The sequence below is a fragment of the Geotrypetes seraphini genome, chromosome 4 (assembly GCF_902459505.1).
Source record: "Geotrypetes seraphini chromosome 4, aGeoSer1.1, whole genome shotgun sequence".
NCBI classification, from domain to species: Eukaryota; Metazoa; Chordata; class Amphibia; order Gymnophiona; family Dermophiidae; genus Geotrypetes; species Geotrypetes seraphini.
Genome location: NC_047087.1, coordinates 262,536,642 through 262,558,041, shown reverse-complemented (window position 1 = coordinate 262,558,041; position 21,400 = coordinate 262,536,642). Strand labels below are relative to the sequence as shown.

Here is a 21,400-nt window from a genome sequence, read left to right as displayed (position 1 = left end):
GGCTTTGTAGAAGAGGGGGTTAGTATTTATTTTTCTTATTTACTTTTTTCTGGAATATAATCAGATGCACATTGAATAATATTTAGTAATGGCTGACTTGAAATATAAGAACCTTCAAACTTATCTTAAAGTATTTTCAACAGTCCAATCCCGACAGTGCCTGTTTCGCCAAACATAGATTGGCTTCTTCCAGGGATATACAGGACTGCAATAAGCACGACTGGCTCATTAAATCTGTAAAATGAAGACAACTGATATAGTCCAGATATCCTAGTTCTCCTTAGGTTTTTAAATGTATACAGTGGAATAGGGCTAGGTTATTAATATCATGCAAATAATTGATATTTTCTTATAATTATAAAATAATTTATATAGCAATTGGGATCTTAAGCCAGTCGTAACAAACAAACGGTTGTTATTACTATTATTTAAGTATTCTGGACTACATCAGTTATCTTCATTTTACAGATTGGATATTTGCATGGAATTTTTAATAGAAGTAACAAGTAAGTCATCCAAAAACATCAATGTTTGCCATGTGGATTTAAAGACTTCATTGTCCCTATATATATATATATGGAACTCGTATACCTGTCAAATGAATAAGTTGGAGCGGTGCCATCAGAGCAGATTCTAATTGTAATCAGTCAGGCACCTGATCATATAACTCTGGAATTATTCAATACATTCCCTGTCTTAAAATGTAGTTTAAAATTAGGAAGATTGACTCCCCCCAATTCTTTAACTTTTTGTAATTTTGTCATAGCAATTCTAGGTGTCTTTCCCAACCATATGAATTTGGTAAGCAATCTATTAATCTGTTTATAACAACCCTCTGAAAAAAGGATTGGTACCATGCTCATGTAATAATATTGTATGACTGGGGCCATCATCATTTTTACCATTTGGATCCTGCCCTACCAGGAAAGATATAAGGGACAAGTCAACTGGGTTTAGGTCTGGTGAATGAAGTTTGGGGTCTCCCAATGTAGCAGTTCTGCAGTGTGCTTTGCCTGATGTGCTGGGGCATTGTCCTGTTGAAAGATATGATATGTGATGGATCGCTGGCAACAGCTTCTGCGTCAAGAGGACATCTAATCTAATCTAATCTCCCAGTGGAGCTCGACTTGGTTCACATACAATTAAGACTAGAATACAAAGAAGAGGAACATGAGAGAAAAAAGCTATAATGTTATTATTTCATTGATATTGTGGTTAAGCCATTTAAATATTGCGAGAACAACAAAGTTTTCAAGGCTTTACGAAATAGATGTAGTTGGCCTATCAGTCTAATAAAGTCAGGAAGTCCATTCCAGATCTCTACCAACTTGAAGACAAAAGATTGACTAAGCTTCCCAGCAGACTTGATTCCCTTATAAGAAGGGAAAGATAGCTTATATTTCTGTATATTCCTCAGATGACAAGATCTAAAGGTATTCCAACATAAAGGGACTATAGGGTCAAATATTCCATAGAGAATCTTGAATATTATACATGCACATTTAAACTGGATCCTAAAGCTGACTGGGAGCCACTGAAGCTTTCTCAACAAAGGGGGACATATGGTCCTACTTTCGTTTCCCCCAAATAAGCTTAGCTGCCATATTTTGTATCAACTGAAGTCATTTTAGACTGCCCTGCTTAATGCCCAGATAAACTGAGTTACAGTAATCTAGCAGGGCAAGCACAGTAGATTGTACCAACACTGAAAAATATTCTTGATGGAATAATGACCTAACTTTCCTCAACATACGCAGACTAAAAAAACACTTTTCTGTTTGTGAAATGTAAGTGATGAGTGCAGGATGATACCCAGGACTCTGGAAAAGAAATCTATATGTAGTGAAATGCCTGTTTTCAATATACCATATTTTTTGCTCCATTAGACGCACCTGACCATAAGACGCACCCTAGATTTAGAGGAGGAAAACAAGAAAAAAACATTCTGAACCAAATTCTCCCTGCCAGGCTCTGCACCCTGTCCACCACCCCCTCTGGTGGTCTAGTGATAGGCCAGGACAGGGCAGGCAGGCCTAGTGGCTGGCAGGCAGGTAGGGACAGCGCAGGCAGGTAGGGACAGGGGACAGGGCAGGTAGCCAGACCTCAGGAAAGTTCTCTCAGGAAGCAGCGTGGCGCGAGACCAGGCAGGCAGCCTGGTGCGCCGCTATGCCGCGAAAGAACAGAAGATGAGGCTGCTGTGTCTACTGTCCATTCTCGAGGAAGCGGCAGGGACCATGCAGCCAGTAACCCTTGTGCGCCACTCTCAGCAAGTGAGGCACCAGAAGCTAAAAAAAAGGTACGCACGGGGGGGGGGAGGAAGAGGGCCAGAAGAAGAAGAGGGCCGGCAAGCAAGGGCAGGTGGTAGCATTAATATAAGTTAATGGGGGGGGGGTGCTTTGGGTATTCGCTCCATTAGACGCACCCTTATTTCCACCCACTTTTGAGGGGGGAAAAGTGCATCTAATGGAACAAAAAATACGGTAACAGAAGAAGGGATTTTTCTACTCTTGGCCCAACCCAGAGCAATTTGGTTTTAGTAGCGTTCAGTTTCATTTGGATAGACAATGCCCACATCTGAAATGTAGAAATGCATCAATCTATACCAGAAACCAAATTGCTAAGATTGGGGTCAACTTCTAGTAGAATAAAAATATTGTCTGCATAAGTCATTGATCTTAACCCCAGGATTGATGAAGAACAAATCTGTGAATCCAAATTTTGAGATTGCAACAGAGACCATGACAAATTAGTTGAAGGTCAGGTGGGTCCATAGTAAGCGCTTGGTATTAGCCTTACGCTTCAGTGCTGTTGAAAGCATGTACAGGTGATAATTCTGTGTGTTAATCGGTGAAGCTACTGTAAATATATTTTTATCTGTACACCAGATGAAGCTGATGCTGTGCTCCGGGTACTTAGTCAAAAGCTGCTGGCACTGTTTCAGGCATGTATCTTTGTTGTGTAAAGTTAACTCTTGGGCATGACGCATTTTAAGACACTTTCATTTCAGATCACTATGAATTATCCTAACCACAATTGTCTGGCTTATTCCTGCTTCTCTTGGTATTTGGTGAGTTGTTCGGTGTGCTTGTTTATAACTTTATAAGAATGAAAAGATGAAAATTTGGCATTTTAACATTTTAAATAGGCAAATTGTACAATTTGACTATTTTGGTCACAAAAGCAAAGATTTATAGAAATAACAGACATTTTCTATACTTTTTAGGTTTGAGCAATTAGGAAATTACACTTACAGCCTAGGGACAAAAAATATGTTACATAGTGGAATCAGGGAAGCCATGACCAGAGAGAGAGTCCCTGCACCAGAACAGCCCAGCCCCAAACAGAAGCAGATGAGAAAGTTCTCCCAGAACTGTTTGCAGCAGCCAAGGATTCCAACTCCCCCCCCCGCCCCCGCCCCCTCCCCAGAGGAATAGCTGCTGGGAAGAAGACCAGGAGCTGAGTATAGAACTTAGTGTGACAGAATATACAGCTTTTTCATGTAGCTTTTCTATGGCTGTAACTATTCTATCAAGCTTATAAACCAAGAGATTCAATATTGATCTAAAGCTCAGGTCTTCCATATAGAAAAGGGACATGTTGTTAACCACAGGACTATTACTAGGTCCTGAGTTATGATAATTTTGTTTCTAATGAAACAGAAACATCTACAACAAATCCAAAACTGTATAGCTTATGGCTATTTATATTCCAATCTGTAATGTAGAATATTAACAATAAAAGTAAAACTATGTAACTATTCTGCAAAAGTTTACTGAATCTTTGTCTCAATAAAGTTATTTACTATAGGGCCTAGTAGTAATTTGTAAACAATCGTTAATTCTCTACCTTTTTAGTAATATCATTCCTTTTTCTTAAAATTTTCACCTTCATTCTCTGTTCTGGAATATGATCTTTCTGAATAAAAAGTACAAAATATTTTTAATGAACTCTATATCCTCAGTTCTATACTTCAGACATTAAAACTTGCCAAATATCTGCTGATACTGAGCCCATTTTACTTTTTCCTATGTTGTAAAAGATAATATGTAGTTATTCAGCTGTGTCCTATGAAAGTTTACTACCATCAGAGCATACCTTTTATACTGAATTTTTTGTTCAAGAAATAACTTTGTACATTCCTGAAGCTACTCTGTCTATCAGCTCTGTCAAATGCACACAGCTTCAGCAGTAACACCCTTTCCATTAATAGAACCCATAGCTAGGAATCCCCCTCCTTCCAGATGGCCCCAAACCCAGACCTAGATGTTCACCATCAACTCTAAACATCCTCCCTTCTCCCACATAGGTCCCCCCAGGCCTATCTGACAAATTCTGGTGGGTGTATTGGGATCAGGGCAGGAGTGATCCTAAGTTGTTTATTTTGGTACAAAATTACCCAAATTTCCTTACATTATGCTGTTAAACAACAAAGTTAAATTTTAAAATATCGTAGTTCCCTATTTTTCCTATTGATTCTAATTTGTCCTCCAGAAACGAAAAATTATTTGGGTATATCAAATTTTCCCAAAATAGAAAACTACTATGGGCTCCTTTTACAAAGCCGCGCTAGCGGTTTTATCGCATGCACCGGATTAGCGCACGCTAGCCAGAAATCTACCACCTGCTCAAAAGGAGGCGGTAGCAGCTAGTTCATGCAGCAATTTAGCGCAGCTTTGTAAATGGAGCCCTATAAATCTATTCAGAAGGTCACTTTTTTTATTTAACCCTCTCTTTTATCCGTAATGTGTAAAATAGAACTATTGTGAGACTTCCCTTCATTTGGTTATCTGATGATGCTTCTTGTTTCTGATGATTTTCTTTATTATCCATTCTAAAAGAAAAATAAAGGAATCTATCAATAAATGATCCATCCCAACATTATCCTCTTCTACATAATCTCTGGCACACAACACTTTCCTTTGTAAATAGGCATACACTGTTATTTAAAATGACAATTGCAAGACATTTTAAGTCAAGGCATGGAAAAAAAAATGTGTACCTATTGTCAGCCCTACATTATTGAATGCTGCAGGTCAGCATGTGAGATGGTTTAGCAAAGGTTTCTGGGATATTATATCAATCTGGAATGCAAATGACCCTAAAAGCCCCTGCACAGAATCCACATACCAGTCAGCCTGGACTGTTTATCAAGAAGATATGTTACTTGAATGGAACAAAGAAGCCAGACTAATTCAATTCAACAGAATCACACCTTCCTTATCAATTAAGGGCCATTGTTCTAAAGTATGGCAGAGTAATATGCTGGAAAAAAATGTGCTTTACAACAATAGATGTTATTTTTAGAACAAGATTCCAACCTATAAAAGTATCCTCTCCTGAACCCTCCCTCTCTCTGGACTCTTGCTTATCTCCCTCTCTGTCCCCTCTCTTCCCATACACAGGCCAGGATTCACTAACCTGCCCGATCGGGCCCGATCCGGGCAGGTCCGACGAATTCTACAAACTCCAACATGCAGATGAGGGTGATCGTAGGAACGCCCCCGTCTGCAGGCACGGATCGCGCTATAGCAATCGCCACGCATGCGCAGACCATCTGTAGATGGTCTGAGCATGCGCAGGACCTCCGGGCCATTGGAGTTGTTTGGGGGGTTTTCTTCTTCTTCTTCTAATGGGCAAGAGACCCAGGGAACCTAAGAGTGCTGCCTGCCTTCCAGCCCTGAACCCAAACACCCTGCCTGCCTGCCCCAACTCTCCCACCCTTCCCTGCACTGCAAGCCCTTGGTTTTAACCTGCTTAAACCCACTTAAGCCCCGAGCGCTAGACCTTAATGCACTGAGCTGGCGTTAATTCTAGCCGCATAGCGCGGGTTTAGCGCACACTAAAATCCTGCATGCACTAAAAACACTATCGCAGCTTAGTAAAAGGAGCCCTTAGTTACTTGGAAGATGGCTCAAGGGCTGATATGCCCTGGGATCATTTCCAAGCCCCAAACTAGCAACAGTTTTTAAAGTTGTTCAATAAGTATGTCAAATCAAACTGCTGGACGATTGTCCCCCAAACATAATGAAAAATGTTTCATCTACTTTTAAAGCAGATTTATTTAAATGGGCTACTTTTTCTTTGATTAAGGGAATGTTTCCTGATGAATTGGGTCAAATTTTGGTTACCCCTATTCTTACAGATCAGAAGGTATCAATTACCACGAAATCCAATTATGTACCCATAGCAAGCATTCCTTTGTTTACCAAGTTACTGGAAGGTTTAGTTAATTTAAAATTAGTAAGTTATTTGGATAAATTTAGGGCTCCTTTCACAAAGGTGCGCTAGGGTTTTTAGTGCATGCACAAAATTACCTCACGCTATAGCGTGCAGTAGCCGAAAATCTACCACCTCCTAAAAAGGAGGCGGTAGTGGCTAGCGCGCTCAGGAATTTATCGCGTGCAAAGGAGCTCTTAATATCCTTAATGACCATCAGTCGGGATTTAGAAGAGGATATAGTACGGCGACCATCCTATCTTCAATGCTTGATTATCTTCATGGTCTATTTAGCAAAGGCACTAGTGCCTTAATTCTTCAGCTAGATTTTAGTAGTGACTTTGATCTAGCAGATCATGAAATATTATTGAGTTGTATAGACACAATAGGACTTTCAGGAAGGGTCTGGAACTGGTTTCAAGGTAATTTGAAGAAAAGATCTTATCGAGTGATTTGTGACGGTAACTATTCTCATTCATAGAGCAACCCATTTGGTGTGCCCCAAGGTTCTCTGTTATCGTCTACCTTATTCAACATCTACATTTCCCCTTTAGGACATTTATTACAGAGTTTAAATGTAAAATTTTATATATACGCAGATGACATTTTTATTTTAATCCCTCTAAATAATTTTACCTCTGAAATTTTAAACCAGATATCTTTTATTATGACTCAGATAGAACAGTGGACAACTAATTTAAAACTGAAGCTCAATACGGAAAAGACCAAACTTTTCTTGGCTAGTCCCAATGACAAAATAACAAACTCATTGCTTCATCTTAATGGTCATGACTACCCGATTATTGAATCTATCAAAATTCTGGGAGTCATACTACTAGACTGAGATTTAACACTAGCAGAACACACGAACGTAGTGGTACAAAAATGCTTTTTTACATTGTGGAAATTAAGAACCATAAAAAAAATATTTTGTCCTTTATCGTTCAGACTACTGGTGCAGGCATTAGTTTTATCTATTTTAGACTATTGTAACATCATCTATTTAGAAGCACCCAAAAAAATTCTAAGGAAATTAAGGATAATTCAGAATACAGCTGTTCGAATGATTTTTGTTTAAAAAAGAACAACCATATTAGTCCTTATTATTTACTTCATTGGCTGCCTTTGGAGGCAAGAGTATTATTCAAATTTATCTGCTTTAAGCTGATATCGGGATTGTCTCCAGCTTTTTTCCTCATTTTGTGTTGCATAGACCATCAAGAGAAACTAAAAACTTCTACTTATTTGCTTATCCAAAATTTAATGGGTGTAGATATAAGACCTTCTTAGATAGGACCCTAGCATTTTAAGCTGGTAGGCAACAATCTTGGTTAAGTAAATGTATTCAGCAAGCTATGTTATCCTATTGCTGTTTTCATAAATTAATTAAGACCACTTTGTTTGATAGTTTATTACTTAATGAGAGTTTTATTATTGAAATTCTATTTTACAAATATTTGTATTTTTTACTGTATTATTGTATTTCACTGATTGTCCAGCTCTTTTTAGTATAAACCGCCTAGAACTTTTGGTTATGGCGATATCAAAAGAATAAAGTTATTATTATTATTTTACTAAACTGCAGTAAGTTTTGCATCTACCGCACATTTACTGCAAAAATTCACGTACTTATATAGTTAGTACAAAGCAGTAAATACAGGGTGTCGAGGAAATTACAGACCAGTAAGTCTGATTTCAGTACTGGGTAAAGTGGAAACTATTTTAAAGGAATAAAATTACTGAACACATAGACAAACAAGATTTAATGGGACAGAATCATAGAAACATGATGGCAGATAAAGGCCAAATGGCCCATCCAGTCTGCCCATCCACAGTTACCATTATCTCTTTCTCTAAGAGATCCCGTGTGCCTATCCCAGGCTTTCTTGAATTCAGAGACAGTATCTGTCTCCACCACCTCTACTGGGAGACTGTTCCACGGATCTATCACCCTTTCTGTAAAAAAACTATTTCCTTAGATTACTCCTGAGCCTATCACCTCTTAACTTCATCCTATAGCCTCTCATTCCACAGCTTCCTTTTAAATTAAAGAGACTCAACTCATGCTCATTTACATCATGCAGGTATTTAAACATTTCTAGCATATTTCCCCTCTCCCGCCTTTCTTCCAAAGTATACAGATTGAGATCTTTAAGTCTGTCTCCATATACCTTATTGCAAAGACCATTTTAGTAGCCTTCCGTTGGACCGACTCCATCCTTTTTATATCTTTTTGAAGATGTGGTCTCCAGAATTGTACACAATATTCTAAATGAGGTCTCACCAAAGTCTTATACTGGGGCATCAATACTTCCTATTTCCTACTGGCCATACCTCTCCCTATGCACCCTAACATTCTTCTAGCATTCACCATCATATTTTCAACCTGTTTGGCCACCTTAAGTTCATCACATACAATCACACTCAAGTCCCGCTCTTCTATTGTGCACATAAGTTCTTCAGCTCCTAAACTGTACCATTCCCTCAGGTTTTTGCAGCCCAAATGCATAACCTTGCATTTCTTAGCATTAAATTTTAGCTGCCAAATTTCAGACCATTCTTCAAACTTTGCCAGGTCTTTCTTCATGTTATTCACACCATCCTGGGTGTCTACTCTATTGCAGATTTTGGTATCATCCGCAAAGAGGCAAATCTTACCCGACAGGCCTTCAGCAATATCGTTTATAAAAATATTAAAAAGAACAGGACCAAGAACACAGTGGCGTACCTAGGGTATGTGGCACCCGGGGCCCATCATTTTTTTACACCCCCCCCATGTAAAAAAATATTTTTTGTAATGACCATGAAACGGAATAAATGGTCAGAATAGAAACAGGGAGTGAAAATTTTCTTATATTCCAAACATAACATAACATAAATTATGTCTGAATTGTCATGACATCAGAAGTACATATGGAATAGTTGCAGGTGATACTTGGGACAGTTCTGATTGTGTTAGTTCGGTTTTATGTGTTTTTTGAATAGAAGGGTTTTTATTTCTTTTTGAAGGTTTTGCAGTCTGTGGTCGATGTCAATTGGTTGTAGAGTTGGGGGTCGAGTGTTGCAGCTCGAATGGCTAGGAGGTTGTCGAACACTTTTTTTCTTTTGACGTTTTTGGTTGGAGGGTGTGTGAATGGTACGTGAGTTCTCCTATGTCTGTTTGAAGTGGATTGAATTATTTAGCTGAAGAAATTAGTTATCCCCCTCATCCCACACACATTAATTCTCTTCCATTTTTGTTCCCATTATAAAAAACACTGATAAGTTCCCAGAAAAAAAATACATTAAAATAAGAAGTGAAAACAAAGGCCCCTACAGATGAGAACATAACATAAGAATAGCCTAACTGGGTCAGACCAATGGTCCATCATGCCCAGTAGCCCATTCTCATGGTAGCCAATCCAGGACACTAATACCTGGTCAAAACCCAAAGAGTAGCAACATTCCATGCTACCGATCCAGGGCAAGCAGACACTTTTCCCCCATGTCTTAATAACAGATTATGGACTTTTCCTCCAGGAATTTGTCCAAATCTTTCTTAAAACCAGCTACACTATCTGCTTTTACCATAACTTCTGGCCACTTCATTTTTAAGTTTAGATCTTTCCTTTCAAACAGAGACCTTGCTAGATGTCAAATACAGCACAAGGTAACTTCACATGGACTTAGCTGTGCAGGAAATGTGAATCTCCTCATACACCCACCATATAGTGCAAAAATGTGCAAAGGTCTGTTTTTTTCTTTCAATCACTACATAGCCTAATGCCACACAAGCAGCGCTTTTATAAACATATTCTGTAGGTCAATGCTAAGGATAACAAAGTTTCCTTCCTTGGACCAGAAGGAGATACTGATAAACCACTGGAAGAGATCCCAAACAACACCCAAAGACCCACTCAGTGTGTGAACCAGTTGAGTGGAGTGGACTAACTGGGGGGTGGAAATGGGCCCGGAGTTTGCTCAGCAGAATTTCCCAGACCACCTCTTCCTCTCAACACATTGACACGCTGCCACCACCACCACTAGGAACACCTCACTGGGTAGGCCAGCTATGCTATAAACTTTATAAAACACATTATTATATTTTCTTATAAAGCACATATTTTAACTGAACTCTCTGACATCCTCAGCCTTTCCATTCACAAAAATTGAAGGAAGAAAAGTTCCCATTTCCTGCTGTCTCATGTCCCCGGCCTATACAATATTTTTTTTCTGCAGACCCTTCAAAAGTCTGACCAAATCCTCGTTTCACTTGCATTATAAAGTACTGAGGATGCCATCTCTCCCCAATCCCAGGTCCTAAAGTCTAAGACAGTAGTGCAAACTAATGCTGCCAGATTCAGGAAAAAAAATTTTGATTCGATTCAGCCTATTGAATTGGTTTTTCAATTCGATTTTCCTGCCCAGTTGGGTGATTTTTTTCAAAAATCCTGGTGGGTTTTATAGCTTTTTCACCCCCTTTGGCTTCTCCTAACCACACTGGCGCTGTGATGTAAATAAAATAAAGAAACAAAAAGGACCTTTCCTCTCTCTGTTAAATCCTAGCTCACATTTGCAGTCCAACACCAGCTCTGGCAGGATACACATTTCAAATCTGACATATTATAATCACAAAACAGAAAATAAAATTAATTTTTCTACCTTTTTTTGTCTGGTTATATTTCAAATCTTGTTGGTTCAAGGCTCTGGTTTTCTTCTGATAACTTGCTTGCCAGGGTCTCCTTCTTTCTTCCTTCTGCATGCTAACCATCCATCTGCCAACTCTGTCCGCCCTTTCCATTTCCATTCCTTCCCCAGGAAGTCTGGTATCTTTCATTTTTTTCATCTCCCTCCACAGATCCACCTTTTCTTAACTACCTTTTCATCCAGCATCTTTCCCTCCTTCCCCACCACCCCAGAGTCCACCACCTCCCCCTTTCTTTTCCCAATTACCCTCCTATCCAGTATCTCTATCACTCCTCCACACCATCCCTTGTGTCCAATTTCTCTCCCTTTCTGTTCCTTCCCTCCCTAAATCCCATAGTCCATCATCTCACTCCCTCTCCTCTATTTTCAGACCCATTATTTCTTCCACCCCCCAAAGTTTGGCATATGCACGTCTCTTTGAACACCCCCCTTCCCTCCGTGTACTTCTAAGCCAGGGTCCCCCCCCAAAGGCCTGTCCCCCCTTAAAGGTCTGCCTGTCCCCCCTTGAAGGCCTGTCCCACCCCCTTGTAGGCCTGTCCCCCCCTTGAAGGCCTGTCCCCCCCCTTGTAGGCCTGTCCCCCCTTGAAGGCCTGCCTGCCTGTCCCCCCCTTGAAGGTCTGCACCTCCCCGAAGGCCTGCACCCCCCCCCCGAAGGCCTGTCCCACCCCCTTGTAGGCCTGTCCCCCCTTGTAGGCCTGTCCCCCCCTTGAAGGCCTGTCCCCCCCTTGAAGGCCTGCACCACCTTGAAGGTCTGCATCCCCCGAAGGCCTGCACCCTCCCGAAAGGCCTGTCCCCCCTTGAAGGCCTGCACCCCCCGAAGGCCTGCACCCTCCCCCGAAGGCCTGCACCCCCCTGAAGGCCTGTCCCCCCCTTGAAGGCCTGTCCCACCCCCTTGTAGGCCTGTCCCCCCCTTTTAGGCCTATCCCCCCTTGAAGGCCTGCACCCCCTTGAAGATCTGCACCCCCCCTGAAGGCCTGCACCCCCCCCGAAGGCCTGTCCCCCCCTTGAAGGCCTGTCCCACCCCCTTGTAGGCCTGTCCCACCCCCTTGTAGGCCTGTCCCCTCCTTGAAGGCCTGCCTGCCCCCCTTGAAGGCCTGCCTGCCCCCCCTTGAAGGCCTGCACCCCTTGAAGGTCTGCACATACCCCCCCGAAGGCCTGTCCCCCCCCCTTGAAGGCCTGCCTGTCCCCCCTTGAAGGCCTGCCTGCCTGCCTGTCACCCCCTCCCCCTTGAAAGCCTGCCTGCCTGCCCGCCTGCCCCACCCTGAAGGCCTGATGGGCCGACCCACCCCGAAGGACCGCTCGCCCCCCTGGCCTCCCCGCACCACCTATGAAGCAGCCGCAGCAGGATCGCGACGTCAGAGATCCCTGCGCTGCTTGGGCGCTGCTTCCTGCGCCGCGGTCCCGCCCCTCCTCTGACGTCAGAGGAGGGGTGGGACCGCGGCGCAGGAAGCAGCGCCCAAGCAGCTCAGGGATCGCTGACGTCGCGATCCTGCTGCGGGCTGCTTCACAGGTGGTGCAGGAAGGTCAGTGGGGCGAGCGGTCCTTCGGGGGTGGGGGGGACTGAACGGCAAGGCCCGGAGCACCCCCTCAGGGCTGGCACCCGGGGCGGACCGCCCCTCCCGCCCCCCCTTGGTATGCCACTGCAAGAAAAGAACCTTGAAGCACACCACTGGTAAGTGGTAACATCCCTTTCTTCAAAGTGATCTCCATTGATCACTACCCTCTGTCACCTTCCACTCAACCAGTTCTTGACCCAGCCCGTCACTTTGGGACCCATCCCGAGGGCACTCAGTTTATTTATTAGACGAATGTGTGGAAAACTGTCAAAGGCTTTACTAAAATCTAAATATACAACATATAGCGCACTCCCTCTATCCAATTCTCTGATCACCCAGTCAAAGAAATTGATCAGATTTGTCTGACATGGCCTACCGCTAGTGAATCTATGTTGCCTCCAGTCCTATAATCCACAGGATTCCAGAAACTTCACCATTCTCTGTTTTAAAAACATTTCCATTAATTTGCTTACCATAGAAGTCAGACTTACCGGCTTGTAATTCCCTACTTCTTCCTTACCGTGTCAACTATTTTTTATTCCATTTGTATCTTTGCTTTCCTGACTACACGACCAGCTAGAGAATGACACAGGAAAAAAATTTATCACCGTTTCGACCCCGTCCCCATGAGCTCAGTCCCCGTCGCTGCCCTGACCCCGTGAGCTCAGTCCCCATCCCTGCCCTGTTCCTGCGAGCTCAGTCCCCATCCCCGCCCTGCAAACTATCAAATCCCATCCGCACAAGTAGAGAATGACACGGGGAAAAAATTTGTCACCGTTCCCATCCTGTCCCCATGAGCTCATCCCCATCCCTGCCCCGACTCCGTGAGCTCGGTCCCCGTCCCCGCCTTGCAAACTGTCAGATCACATCCGCACAAGCCTCGAATAATTATGATTTTATACTGAACTTATTTTATTAAAGTATAAAAAGAAACCATATTCTGTACAATTGTCATTTTATAAATACAAATAATACAGAGCAAGGATCAACAAAACCCCTGTCTCCCCTCCCTTTCACAAATATCCCCTCTACTATTATATAAAATGAACAAACCAAATTACTACAGAATGCTACATAGAAAAATCAAGCTAACAGAATACTTCAGTCACACATGCAGGAATAGTTTTAGGGGAGTGCAACTACGTAGGCAACTGCCCCCTGGTCAGAGAGAGAGCCCTTAGCCAGCTTGAAACTAAAGAAGCACAGCCTGGGCTTTGCGGTCCCCAGTTATGTCTAATACCAGCTCAAGAAGGATACATATTTCAAATCTGAAATATTCTAATCACAAAATATAAAATAAATTAATTTTTTTCTATCTCTTGTTGTTTGGTAATTTTATTCTTCAAATCACATTGGTCTCAGGCTTTGGTTTTCTTCTGTCTTCATCCTGGCATGGCTGGCTCCTGAAGGTAAAATAGGCGCAAGAGGAGCTGGGGAGGAGATGCTGAGTCTGACACAGGCACAATTTTTTAACCACAGAAGCAACACTTTTCACTGCTCCCACGGGGCGGTAAAAGGTCTTGTCCCCGTTCCTGTGGGGCAGTGAAAGGTCTTGTCCCCATTTCTGCGGTAAACCAGTTGCAATGTCTCATTCCTGCGGATTTAATACAGTGACCAGGATTTACCGCGGTAAACGGTCCCTATGTCATTCTCTAAGACCAGCATCTCTTAAATTTTGCAGATATTTTTGCCTGACTTCCTCTTTATGCGTTCTTTAATAGTTTATGAAAGCTAACCTCTTTTTCCTTACCTACTCAGCTACTACTTTTGAGAACCAAAGCGGCCTACTTTTCCTCTTATTTTTACTTACTTGCCTCACAAAAAGGTGTTTTGTTCTTACATTACTCCTTTCAGTTTTGCCCACTGCATTTCCATTTCTTCCAGATGTTCCCATTCAAACAACAATTCCTTGATGTTATCCCCCATCCAAACAAAGTTAGTTTTTTAAAGTCTAGAATGAGCCCTCTCTATACTACTACTATTTATCATTTCTATAGCACTGAAAGGCATACACAGCGCTGTACATTTAACATACAATAGGCAGTCCCTGCTCAGAAGAGCTAACAATCTAATTAGGCAGACAAGACATCTCAGGGTTGGGGAGGTTATGGTAGAGGAAATGATACAGTAGGTATAAGTATCTGACAGCAATGAGTGGGAATTAAGAGTTGAAAGCAGTTTTTAAAAAGTGGGCTTTTAGCTTGGATTTGAATACTGCTAGGGATGGAGCATGATGTATTGATTCAGGCAGCCTGTTCCAGGTATACGGTGCTGCAAGAAAGAAGGGACAGAGTCTGGAGTTGGCAGTGGAAGAGAAGGGTACAGATAAGAGGGGCTTGCCCGATGAACGGAGTTCAAGGGGAGGAGCATAGGGGGAAATAAGTGAACAGAGATATTGGGGGGCTTCAGAATGAATGCACTTGTAAGTCAGTAAGAGGAATTTGAACTGTATTTGGAAATGGATGGGGAGTTAATGAAGTGACTTGAAGAGAGGAGTAATGTGAAAATAGCAGCTCTCACAGAATATTATTCGTGCAGCAAAATTTTAAATGGATTGAAGAGATGAGAGATGGGTGCGCAGGAGGCCTGAGAGACATACGTTGCAGTAATCTAAACGTGAGATGATGAGAGCGTGGATAAGGGTTTTGGTAACATAGAAACATAGAAGATGACGGCAGAAAAGGGCTACAGCCCATCAAGTCTGCCCACTCTGCTTACCCACCCCCTGTCTATGCCCTAATGACCCAATTTCCTTATCTTGACCCTCGTAGGGATCCCACATGGGTATCCCATTTATTCTTAAAGTCTGGCATGCTGTCTGCCTCGATCACCTGCACTGGAAGCTTGTTCCAATGATCAACCACTCTCTCTGTGAAGAAATACTTTCTGGTGTCGCCATGAAATTTTCTGCCCCTGAGTTTGAGCGGGTGCCCTCTTGTGGCCGAGGGTCCCTTGAGAAAGAAAATATCATCTTCCACTTCGACACGTCCCGTGAGGTACTTAAATGTTTCGATCATGTCTCCCCTCTTCCTACGTTCCTCAAGAGTGTAGAGCTGCAATTTGTTCAGTCTCTCTTCGTACGAGAGACCCTTGAGCGCCGAGATCATCCTGGTGGCCGTCCGTTGAACCGATTCAATTCTGCGCACATCTTTACTGTAATGTGGCCTCCAGAATTGCACACAGTACTCCAGATGAGGTCTCACCATGGCCCTGTACAACAGCATTATGACTTCAGGCTTTCGGCTGACGAAACTTCTATTGATACAACCCAATATCTGCCTTGCCTTAGATGAAGCCTTCTCCACTTGATTGGCAGTTTTCATGTCTGCACTGATGATTACTCCTAAATCTCGTTCTGCTGAAGTCCTAGTTAAAGTTTCTCCGTTCAAGAAGTACATCCTGCATGGATTTCCGCTTCCGAGGTGCATGACCTTACATTTCTTAGCATTGAAGCCTAGCTGCCAGGTTGAGGACCAACTTTCCAATGTAAGCAGGTCCTGTGCCATATAATTCTGTAAACTGCATTCACTTACTATATTACATAGTTTGGCGTCATCGGCGAATAGTGTTATTTTACCTTGAAGCCCTTGAGTCAGATCCCCTATAAATATGTTGAAAAGGAGTGGACCCAGGACCAAGCCGGGCACTCCACTGGTCACCGCCGATGTTTTAGAGAGGGTACCATTAACCACCACCCTCTGAAGTCTGCCACTCAGCCAATCATTGACCCATGCAGTTAGTGTCTCTCCTAACCCCATCGATTCCATCTTGCTTAGCAGCCTGCGGTGAGGGACACTGTCAAAAGCTTTACTGAAGTCCAGGTACACGACATCCAAAGACTCTCCCAAGTCCAACTTTCTTGTTACCCAGTCAAAGAAGCTGATGAGATTGGATTGGCAGGACCTACCCTTGGTGAATCCATGCTGACTGGGATCCCGAAGATTCCCTTCATTCAAGATTGTGTCCAATTTGCTTTTAATTAGTGTTTCCATGAGTTTGCACTCTATTGATGTGAGACTCACCGGTCTATAATTCGCAGCCTCTGCCCTGCAACCCTTTTTATGCACAGGAACGACATTAGCTAATTTCCAGTCCAGGGGAACTTTCCCCTTACTTAGGGAGAGATTGAATAGCTCAATTCTCTGAGCACTCTTGGGTGCAAATTGTCTGGTCCCATGGCTTTGTTCACCTTGAGTCTTGCCAGTTCACTGTAAACTTCACCTGGTGTGAACTCAAAATTCTGAAACGGGTCTTCTGTGCTTTGTGTTGCCTTCAACTGCGGACCGTGTCCCGGTGCCTCACAGGTGAAGACTGAGCAGAAGTATTCATTCAGTAGTTCAGCTTTATCGGAATCTGCTTCCACGTAACTTCCGTCCGGTCTTCTAAGGCGTACTATCCCGCCTGTGTTCCTTTTTCTGTCACTAATATACCTGAAGAAGGATTTGTCCCCCTTTTTAATGTTTTTTGCCAGAATTTCTTCCACTCGAAGTTTTGCCTCCCTAACTGCCATTTTGACCGCTGTAGACCTGGTCCTATATTCTACTTTTGCCTCTCTTTTCTCCGTGTGCTTGTAGGAGAGAAACGCTTTTTTCTTCTCCTTAATGAGGTGCGAGATCTCCGCGGTGAACCATTGGGGTTTATTGTTTCTTTGTCGTTTATTTACTGATTTTATGAAGCGGCTAGTTGCTTCATGTATGGTTGATTTCAGCGTTAACCACTTAGCTTCTACATCATCGGTCTCCGCTTGGTCCTGCAGCGTCTGATGGACGAAATCTCCCATGCGTGCGAAGTTTGTGCCCCGGAAATTGAGTACCTTTGTTTTTGTGTTTGATCTAGGGAAGCCTTTCCTAAGGTTGAACCATACTATGTTGTGGTCGCTGGAGGCTAGCGTATCTCCTACTGAGACCTCTGAGACACTTTCCCCGTTGGTGAGTACCAGGTCGAGGATTGCCTGGGCCCTAGTGGGCTCCGTTACCATTTGTTTGAGATGTGCTCCCTTTATGGAGGTTAAGAGCCTCCTGCTACCGCTGGTTGTCGCTGAAAATGAGTTCCAGTCTGCATCAGGCATATTGAAGTCCCCTAGCAGTAAAGCTTCTCCTCATAGAGTGATATTCTCTATGTCTTCAATTAATTCTGCGTCCATGTCTTCCAGTTGTCTTGGGGGTCTGTATACCACACCTAGATACAGGCATTTTTCTCTGCCTCTTGCCAGGTTTACCCAGAGGGACTCCCCGGTGTACTTGACATCTGTGATCCTGGTGGTTTTGATGTCCTCTTTAATGTATAGAGCTACCCCCCCTCCTAACCTGCCCTCTCTGTCCTGACGAAGTAGATTGTAGCCCGGTATAGCCATATCCCACCCATGTGAGTCCGTGAACCAAGTTTCAGATATTGCCACCACATCTAGGTTGGCATTCCTTATTTCAGCCTCCAATTCTAGAATTTTGTTACCTAAACTGTGTGCATTGACATACATGGCCCTCCATATCTTGTGTTTGCTAAGTCCCTGTAAGGCGTATCCTACCCGAGTCGGTGTGACTCCCAAAGAACTGTTTGCAATGTGGGTACTTACCTTGGACATGGAAGTGGAGTTTCGACTCACCTCATCAGGATAATTCCTTTCTGCACTAATATGTGAATGGGTACCCTCCCCCGACTTACCTAGTTTAAAGCCCTGTGAAGCAGGCGGGCTAATCGGTGCCCGAAGACGTTCTTACCCCTACTGGTCAGATGGAGTCTGTCTGGTCCCTGAAGTCCTTGTAGCGCTTCCCCATGGTTTAGGAATCTGAAGTTCATATCCTGGCACCATCCCTGTAGCCACTCGTTCGTCCTCAGGATACGTTCATCTCTGGCTCTTCCCTTGCCTCTAACTGGGAGGATCGATGAGAAAACCACCTGCGCTCCTGTCCACTTCAGCCTCTCACCCAGTGCTCCAAAGTCTCTGGTGATGGTCTCCGGTGTGTTCCTGGCAGTGTCGTTGGTTCCTATGTGGACAAGAAGCATAGGAAAGTGGTCTCGGGGCGTGAGTAGTCTATCCAGACTGGCGGTGACATCTCGTATCCTGGCTCCAGGCAGACAGCAGACCTCCCTAGATTGCATATCCGGTCTGCAAATTGGTCCCTCGGTGCCCCTCAGCATGGAATCCCCGATGACTATTACTCTGCGCTTCTTTGGGGGAGCCGGTCAGTTGTCCCTGGAGATGGAGCTGTGTGTTGGGCCTGCTCCTGTTCCTGCTCCTGTTCCTCATCGGCAATTCCTTCCTGAAGAATCTGGAATCTGTTCCGCAGGGCGAGTTGAGGGGTTGATGTATAGCTGCCCTGTTTGAAAGAAGAAGGAGAAGATGAAGAGATTGAAAAAGGGGGGGGGTCTCCTATGTTTGCCCATGGAGGAGGTCACCAGCTGCCAGGAGTCAGTGCCGCTAGCCATTTCCTGTATCCCAATTGTTGGTTTGAAAGCTGATGATTTGGGTGTCTCGAGGATGGACTTGTCATGGGCCTGCTCGGTGATTTGGGACAGCTCCTGGACGACTCCGTCGATGTAGGCCTTGTCCTCTCGGATGCTTCTCAGGCATATCACCTCCTCCCTGGTAGTGTGCTCAGAGAGGAGAGGACAGATTTTGGTAATATTATAGAGGAGGAAGTGACATCTTAATATTAAACCGTACCATGCAGAGATAACTAGATGCCAGATGATCATCCACTGTAACATCAGAAACACTTTCCCTATTTGTAAGCACTAAGTCCAGTATGACCCCATCCTGCATGGGTTCCATTACCAACTGCTGGTATTATAAAAATTATTATTAAATGGACAGAACTTAATCAATAATACACATCCCTATCTGGCTTAGAGAAATATATATTATAAAGAACTATTAATTTGGGGAAAGTTAGCTCACTTGATTAAAATTTAGCTCATTAAATATCAAGAACTAAGACTCAGAACATTTATAAGCAAACTGAAAGTTTATTTAAAAGCTTAAAAAACCAAGCTGGTAAAGCTGTTACAGATGAGACCTTTTGAGCAAAGACAATAGGAATACACAGACAAAATTTCTCTTAAATTAAAGGTTCAAAGTTACTCACAATGTGAATAGTCCTTAAAATGTAGCAGAGGCTGCATGGCCTAGTGAAGCAGCATGGTGATCCAAGAAGGAGAAGATTTGTAGCTTGATCCAGGCTGGTTCCAGAGGAAGAGTGAGCGTCTTCCCTGAGAAAGGATTTTGCTTCATATTTATAGGGTTGAGATCTGTTCTAAAAATAGAACCCATTCTCTGTTCCTAGGTGGATGATGATTGAATTACAATGGCTTAACATGGTATCCCAATATAGAGTATTGTTACTGTCCTTGCTGGATGAGGTGTGAATCTATGTCTGAGTGGTTTAAAATGGAGGATAGGCAGGTGAGATCATCTGATTGAATGAGCTTCTATTGTTAGTTCAGCGATTAATTTGGTGTGAAGGGCTTCTGTTTGATCTACATCCTATTAGAATTCTGTTTAGCTCTAGAATATACCCTGGCCATGTCTTTTGTTTCATCTGAATAGGTGTACTTAACACTTTCTGAAGGTGATGGCTCAGTCCTTTCTTTTGTGGTCTATTGAATGGGGCATTTAACACCTTTCTGAATAGATGGCTGTGCTGGCTCAAAGACCACATCAGAAATTCACTTTTAAATCCATCAAATTAATGCGCTTTGGGCTAAATTCACTAAGCCCACTGATCAGGTTCCAATCACTTAGCGATGCCTTTGCGACCCGTTTTCCCTCCGACCCAATTCACTAACCTCTGTCCCAATCATCCTCCGATCCGCGCATGCAAATGAGGGGGAACTACATTCACAAAAAAAAAAAAAAAGCAACACTGACTGGGCTGACCGATTGGCAAACAAGCAACTGCTGGGGACCAGTCGTTCAGTGATTTCAGACTGCATATCCTGCTCTCTGCCCTGAATCTCCTACTCTCTGCCCCAACTCATGCCACAATTCTCCTGGGCCCTGCTCTGCCCCGAATCTCCTGCTCTCTGCCCCGAAGCCACGATTCTCCTGCTGCCCTGCTCTGAATCTCCTGCCCGATTCTCCCCGACTCTCCTGCCCTTCCCCACTGTGCAAGCCCATGGTTTTAACCGGCAGGTTTACAGCGGGTTAAAACCATGGGCTCGCAAAAAAGTTTTTAAAAGTTTAAAAAAGTCAAATTTAGCTCTGCCGGTCATGGAGGGCCAGCACATGTGCAGACCATCTACAGATGGTCTGCGCATGCGTTGGGATCGCTATAGAACAATACGGGCAAGTGGTTGGGGGCGTGATTCCAATCGCCCTCATTTGCATAAGGGCGATTTGTGAATCAGCTCCCCAAACACAGATCAGATCCCTCACGGATTGGATCTGATCCGTGCCCTTAGTGAATCTAGCCCTTTAACTCTGAGCAGAATTGTAAAACCATATCATTTTTACTTTAAATCTCTCAGAATAAATGATCTATTGGGTCAGGCAATAATTACATATTTTAATTAAAAATCATTTCATGCTACACTGATACAGTTCTCCTTGTAGAGAATCCAGGATTTCCCTACTTCTGGAAAAATGTTTCTCAACTTCTTCAAGTTAAGTACCCCCTAAGTGTAATAAATATCAACTGAGTAGACCAATATAGTGCAAAATATAAACAGCAGATATAAATTCTCAAAACTGACACATTTCGATCATTAAATTGAAAATAAAATTATTTTTCCTACCTTTGCTGTCTGGTGATTTCATGGAGTCTCTGGTTGCACTTCCTTATGACTGCATCCAATATTTCTTTCTTTCTGCCTTCTGCATGCTTCCTCTCCTCAAGACCTTATTCCATTCCCCAACCAACATCTCTCTCTGTCCCTCCATGAGTCCAACTTTTCTTCCTCTCTCTTCCACCCCCATTGGAAACATGTTTCCCTCTCGCTCTCAT

At 43.2% G+C, this 21,400-nt stretch overlaps 1 protein-coding gene across 4 annotated transcripts in view; it reads right to left on the bottom strand.

Moving 5' to 3' along the window:
- The window catches only part of CC2D2B (coiled-coil and C2 domain containing 2B), a 212,163-nt gene extending 208,252 nt beyond the window's left edge, over nucleotides 1–3,911 (bottom strand). For all 4 annotated transcript variants that reach the window (XM_033943399.1, XM_033943396.1, XM_033943398.1 and 1 more), the window contains exon 1: nucleotides 3,847–3,911. In XM_033943399.1, the coding sequence (XP_033799290.1) occupies nucleotides 3,847–3,891 (45 nt within the window). In that variant the 5' untranslated portion in view covers nucleotides 3,892–3,911. The remainder of the gene's footprint in view (nucleotides 1–3,846) is intronic.
- Between the last annotated feature and the right edge of the window lie 17,489 nt (nucleotides 3,912–21,400).